We start from the raw sequence: 6,309 nt of genomic DNA, 5'->3' as shown, positions 1-6,309 counted from the left end.
TCATCTTTGTATCTGGTGTCTTGCACATAATTGGTGCTTTAAAAATGCTTTTTGATTGATTCATTATATCCTCCAAATACTTTTGGACAGAAAGCTTTGTTTAATAGTTGTAATATCTCAGAATGGCTTTTCCCCAAAAATATGTTATGCACTCTATCTACATCACCCAGGCAGATTCTGATTGAGTGGGTGTGCTTCCAATGAAGACTAGAGGAGAAATGAAAAAGTGAAAACCATGAAAGATGAAAGAGATGAAGAAAATAGTACACAAACTTGGGGGCAAGAAGCATAAGACTCCTGCATTCATCCCATTGAAGCTTATATATCTTGAGTCTTTCCCCAACACCCAATGATATCAAATATTTGGGCACTGGTGTGGCAGCCCAGTTATAGCTAGTGAGGCTTTTCATTATTCTTGCCACAATCAGAATTCAAACTTGGAGTATTCGTATCCCAACAGCCTGTTGATTCCTAGCCCCTGCTTTGCTGGAAGCAATACTCTAGAATTCTGAAGAACTGCTGATCCAATGAGCCAAGGCGAGGAGGAGCAACACCTTTTATGTGAAGCAGATGAGTGTGTATTAACTCAATATTCCCTAATTCCCTAGATATGGGACTAGGTTGGCACAACATGGCACCAGAGCCAGACTGGATTAGTATACTTCTGGCCTTGAGAGAGAGGACGCATTTTCGGTTTGGGAACTATACATTGGGAATGTGTGGTTTTTAATATATTTTTCTGGCATTTACCTTGAATTTCTATTTTAAGTAAATTTTCCATTACTCCATTATTATGTGATCCACTACTCCATATCTTGCTCAAGATAGATAATCCCAGCAATGCCAAAAAAAAAACAAGGAAGACATTGAATGAACTCTATCCATTTATACAGAATTTTTACAGGATGAGCAGACATGGACAAGTTTTCTGCACCATTAGAGAGAATATGTAGGAGAAGCACAAGTACATGTGAGTATTTAAATATTTTGATCCCTTTTTTATACCATGCTATACATATGTATATTTTTATAACATGTGCAATATCATTTCTGCTATGCAAAATGGAGGGCAGAATGATTGACATATAGCAGTTTGAAATTCGGAATGAACCGAAGGATGGCATGAGCCAAGAATGAAAAAGCAGTTACTGGAGAGGGTATTTAAGGGGCTGGAGACTGGAAGACAGGGACTCATTCTGGAGAAGGGATTTTGGTGGGAGGTTGTGGTTGGGTAGGCCAAATCAATTCAGGTTACTAACAGCCATTACTGATCAATACTTTAATTCCAATCCTGTGTGAAGCAATATTATGTACTCTAATCATTTATCATCTAAGAAGAAGCACCATCTAATACCATCCAACAGCAAGAGGAGAAGATAAACATCTAAACTGCTATTCTCAATCCCTGTTACCTTCAAGCTAATAACAACCACTCATCTATAGCGTTAGCCAAATTTTCCTTTGTACCTCTTACTTTCAGTTCCCTTTTTGCCTTTCCCTAAGTTGTTATCATTAAACCCTGAAACAAACTTAGGTGGATGTCATTCTTATCCTCAGGTTTACCATCATAAGCTTAGATATTTGAAGGAAGAGGGATCATTCAGTCTTAAGTTAAGCTGCAGTCAATTTAGTGTTATCGGTATTATAGACCAGGACAAGTGGATAGAAGAACTGTGAACACAAACCACAGCCTATTCATTAATCTACTTAGTCCTGGAACACTGTTATATTGGAGTTGGGTGCAGCTGCTTCATCTTGGTTCACCTGAGGGGTCCTGAGTGTTCACCTTCACAACTCAAGGGTGACACTTAAGGATTTCCTTAGCCACTCAGCTTCAACTCCCAATACCATCACGGAGTGAGGGAGACATATCCCTGCTGTATCCCCCGTAGCAGCATCTACACATTTATCTGTCATTTAACAGTTCTCTAACACATGCTATATGTATGCATCTATATCCATGTAATGAATACTATATAAGCCAAGGGAATTAAGAGGAAGAAAAACAGGGACTTGTGGCAAGATTTAATGTAGGTATGTACCCAAACCAGGTACAAATGACTAAAGGTAAAATAAAGGTGGGGCATTTGTGTTGTAGCTACTATAATGCTTTCTGCACGGTATGTTTGCTTTACCACCTGGCTGCCTTGGAAAGGAGAAGAGTTAATTAGTTCAGTTTCTCCTTTATTGACTAGCAATATTGGCATCATAAAAATGCATCATAACACTACAGGATTTTCATAAGCATAATAGATCTAGAGCCAGCGGGCACCTTAGACATCATCTTTCTAACTCCTTCATTTTGCAGATAAGGAACTTAAAGCCCATAGAAATTTATTGACTTACCCAAGGTCATAAAGGCAGCAAGTAGAAGAGTCAGGATTCAAGCTCAACCCCATGACCCATTGTGTCACATTGCCTCCAGTATTTCTATTTATAATTCTAAGAAGTGTAAGTGTGAGAGGAGGTGGAAGGCAATATCTTACTGGCACTGAAATGGGAAATGGAAGAGTATAAGGGCAAAAGCAAGTTCTTTTTAGAATAACTTGAGATGAAGAGATTCAGGAAACTGGAGGAAACAGGAAAGGAAGATTATTATTTAACCTTATGCAACCACAACATGCAAAGGCACTCTGGACGCCTGGCTGGTATGGAGGAAGTTTGTGGTGAAAGAGGGAAATGGTTAAGAGGGAAGTTAGGAATATTTAAGTGGGAAGAGGTAAGAAAAAAATTGCTCCTTACATGACACAACTACATTTGCCCAACTGAAAAAACTCAGAGATTATCCAAAAAAGAGATGAGGTATAATGTAGTGCCCATGCATCCCATAAATCCATTTTGTTCTATTTTGTGTTATAGTTATTTGTGTGTATCTCCTCCCTCCTTAATCTGTAAGCTCCATAACATGACACAGTGTCTAGGAAAGCTTGCAGGAACTCTGCTGAAGAATGAAGACAACAGAATGTGGAGATCAATTTATACAATAACAATACTGTAGAAACAAGTAGTTTTGAAGGAATTAAGAACTATCATCAGTGAAATGACCAACCATGATTTTAGAGAACCTGGGATGAAATATGCTATCAACCCCTCAAAAGAGAGGTAATAGAATTAGGGTTAGAAATGAGATATATAAATGTGTGTGTGTGTATATATATATGTATATAAATATATGATTTTGGATATAGTCAATGTCAGAATTTGTTTTTCTTGATTACCCCTAAAGTGTAAGCTCCTTGAGGGTAGGAACTGTCTTTTACCTCTTTTTGTAACCCCAGTACTGAGCACAATGCCTGGAACATAGTAAGCATTTAATAAATGTTGATTGATTAACTGATTTGTTACAAGGATTCTTTTTTCCTTTCTTTCTTTTTTCATTTGAAGGGAGAGAAAAACAAATTTCATTATTGGAAAAACTAAAAATTGGGACCAAAAAATTCAGCTTTTTAAATTTACATTCCCCTAGGGCCATGATGGCACAGGTGCCAAAGATGGCATGTAGAGCACTCTCTGTGGGCACTTGGCTGTCCTCCCTCTGTCCCAGAGTTCATTACTAGAAAGGCAAAGGGACTCAGGTGGAGCTGCTCCCTTCCCCCTCTCAACTGCATAATGACATTTTTTTACATCACCCACCCCTCTGCCTAAGGGGAACACACAGAGGGTAACGTGGGCAGATCACAGGTGGCAGAGCTGGAAGGGAGCAGAGGGCTTGGGCCACTCCCATCCCCCTCTCTAGACTCACTGAGGGCATTTCTCACTTCACCTGACTCTCTGCCCAGCGGCCCAATGGGATGGCTTTCTCCCTCCCCTGTGTGGGGTAAAAGGGAATCAAGGGGTGCCTGACACTTGGGTGGGAGGGGCATGCCACAAGGTTTGGGGGTGAGGGTGGGGTCTAGCACTCCATCTCTAAAAGGTTCACCATCACTGCCCTAGGGCTAGCAGAATATTCTACATATTATAGGTACTTAATCTGCTGGAATGAATTAAATTGAATATAATATCACAGTATATCCAGTAAGAAAAGGGACATTTTCTGTGGCTTATGCCACCCTTCTTTCTCTCCATCTGTACCTTTCTATTGTTCTAAAGCCAATCTTGTCTCCCCATGAGAACCCTAGCAACTTGCCCATCATGCTCTCCGGTGTTCACCGTACACTGGCTGGGGAGCCAGTCACTTCTCTCTGCATATAGATAATGTACTTTTTTTTTAAAGGTATAAAAGTGTTTATTTCTAAGCTGTGTTTAACACACACACACAAAGAAAATGGTTCATTACTGTATACTCTAAAGACCTAATTTTTAGTTTGTTTTTAATTTATACATTTTTGGCATAGATATATAGCTCAGCAGGCCTCATGATATAATACTTGCTTGAACTTTCTTAATGAATTAAGATTTTGCAAAATCCACAATTCAAGTGGTTATAAACCATTATATCTCTGGCAGCCAAGAAGTAAATGGTAGAAGAGCTATCTCCTTCATATGTGTGTCCTAAAAGCAATTTTGTAGAAGTATTTAAATGCAATTTATAAGTCAATAAGGAGCACAGGATTTTCTTGGAGTGCCAAGGGTTTTCCCCCTTTATTTCTTTTAGCACTCTTTTACTTTGAACCAGTCTTCTGAAGTCCTATCACTACTATATATAGTTAAGTTTGAAGCTCTCACAAGCTCTGCTCTTTACAATTCTATCACTCATGAATCTTGACATAACATTTTTTTTATATACACAGCAGAAGCAAACAGTCAAGATACAGACACACCATCCCTAACATTGTTAATTGGTTCTGCACACATATGATAATAGGCTAAACATTACAGGATCTCAGGTATTTCACAACATTAGGGTGAGGTCTGGTCATAACATCTATATGTCACCATGGAACAATTGTTATTTTAGGGGAAAAAAAAGAAAGAAAAATGATAAGTTGCCTCTTAGGAGGAATTTCTAGACCATGTAAGACATAATGTCAGGGTTCTTTTAATTTAAAATTTATATTAAAGCTTTTCACAATGTAGATCCAGCCTAACTTTGCAGATAGATCATTTGACTCCCTACTTTTGTATCGTAGGTTTTTGCTAAACTGGCCCTTTTCTTCCCTCTAGCAACATACCATCTTCTCTCTTTGCATAGGCTGTTGGTTCCCATGCTGGAAGGGATCTCCTTTATCAGATCTCTTGTACTTTTAGCTGTTCTTTAAGGTATAGCTTAAGGGCCACCTCCTTCAAAAGGCCTTTCCTTATTTCCCCAGTTGTTGGTCTACTCTTCCTCCCCATAAATTTATTTTGTATATGGGGAAACAATGTGGTAAATGTAAATTTACAAAGTGAATGAGCAAACTGTTTAATTCTCCATGAACTCAGATTTATAAGACGAAGGAATTGGATCAGATGGCCTCCAAAGTTACTTCTAGCTCCAGATGATATGGTATTTTGTCCTTCTGTGTCTGTGTCTATGTTACATCTCCCTGGTGGAATGTAAGCTCCTTGAGGGCAGGAATTGTTTAATTTTTGTATCCTCAGTGCTTAGTATCTAATAGGCGCTTAATAAATGCTTGCTGATTGAATGATGTCCTCACCCAAGAGGATTGCTTTTATTTCCAAATATGGGTAATATCTTTTTTTTTTGTTGGCAATACACAAAAGAAACATTTTTCTTGACAGAATATCCAAGAAGGTAAAAACAGATGCATTTCCAAAATAGAGTACAAATTTTTGCAAGATGTCAATATATACTGATTTACATGATGATTTAGCCAAGGTTTTTTATTCCAAAACTACATTCAAGACTATTGTCAAAATTTAAGGGTTTTATCCGTTTTGCAGGTGGTCCACTTGAGTAAGTTTTGTTATGAATGTTACTTTCTTCATCTTCAGCCTCATCGTCTTCACCCTCAGGGCCTGAGGTGAAGCCCCCAGCCACCTCCGCGTCTTGCGGCTCCTTTCCTTCCACGGTTTTGAGGAGTTCGGTCACCTGCTCTCTCATCTGCGCCAAACCCGAAAGCAGTCCTTGGAAGCGACCAGATTCGCTCGGCCCCTCCCAAATTACTCGAATCCAGTGCGGCTGGCTGTCCCGTTCCACAAACTCTCCCAGAAGCTCCATGACGATAGCTCTTCAACTGCCCGCCACAAGGGCTAGATGATGTACTTTTAACACTAGAGGACACAAGCTATGACTACGGTTTTTTGGTGAAATAAGGGGAAAGTCATCACTGAGTCTCCTCAATTCTCAAGAGCAATGTCCTTCTAAATCAATTGAAAGATTAGAGACTGGCTCTCTGATTCCAGTGCAAAACTGGCTCCATAATGTAC

The 6,309-nt window shown here is 39.2% G+C and overlaps 1 protein-coding gene across 1 annotated transcript; it reads right to left on the bottom strand.

The window, feature by feature from the left end:
• Positions 1–5,738: 5,738 nt before the first annotated feature.
• LOC123240036 (EKC/KEOPS complex subunit GON7-like) lies at positions 5,739–6,100 on the bottom strand. The gene has a single exon (XM_044667390.1). The coding sequence runs from the start codon at positions 6,098–6,100 to the stop codon at positions 5,750–5,752; it is 351 nt and encodes a 116-aa protein (XP_044523325.1). The 3' UTR covers positions 5,739–5,749.
• Between the last annotated feature and the right edge of the window lie 209 nt (positions 6,101–6,309).

Source organism: Gracilinanus agilis, chromosome 3 (genome assembly GCF_016433145.1).
Source record: "Gracilinanus agilis isolate LMUSP501 chromosome 3, AgileGrace, whole genome shotgun sequence".
Classification (NCBI taxonomy): Eukaryota; Metazoa; Chordata; class Mammalia; order Didelphimorphia; family Didelphidae; genus Gracilinanus; species Gracilinanus agilis.
Note: the sequence above shows the minus strand (reverse complement) of the source record. Positions and strands in the feature narration are given on the sequence as shown.

What these genes read in the sequence shown, in the direction of transcription:
- LOC123240036 (XM_044667390.1), bottom strand. Translation starts at nt 6,100, where the DNA reads ATGGAGCTTCTGGGAGAGTTTGTGGAACGGGACAGCCAGCCGCACTGG.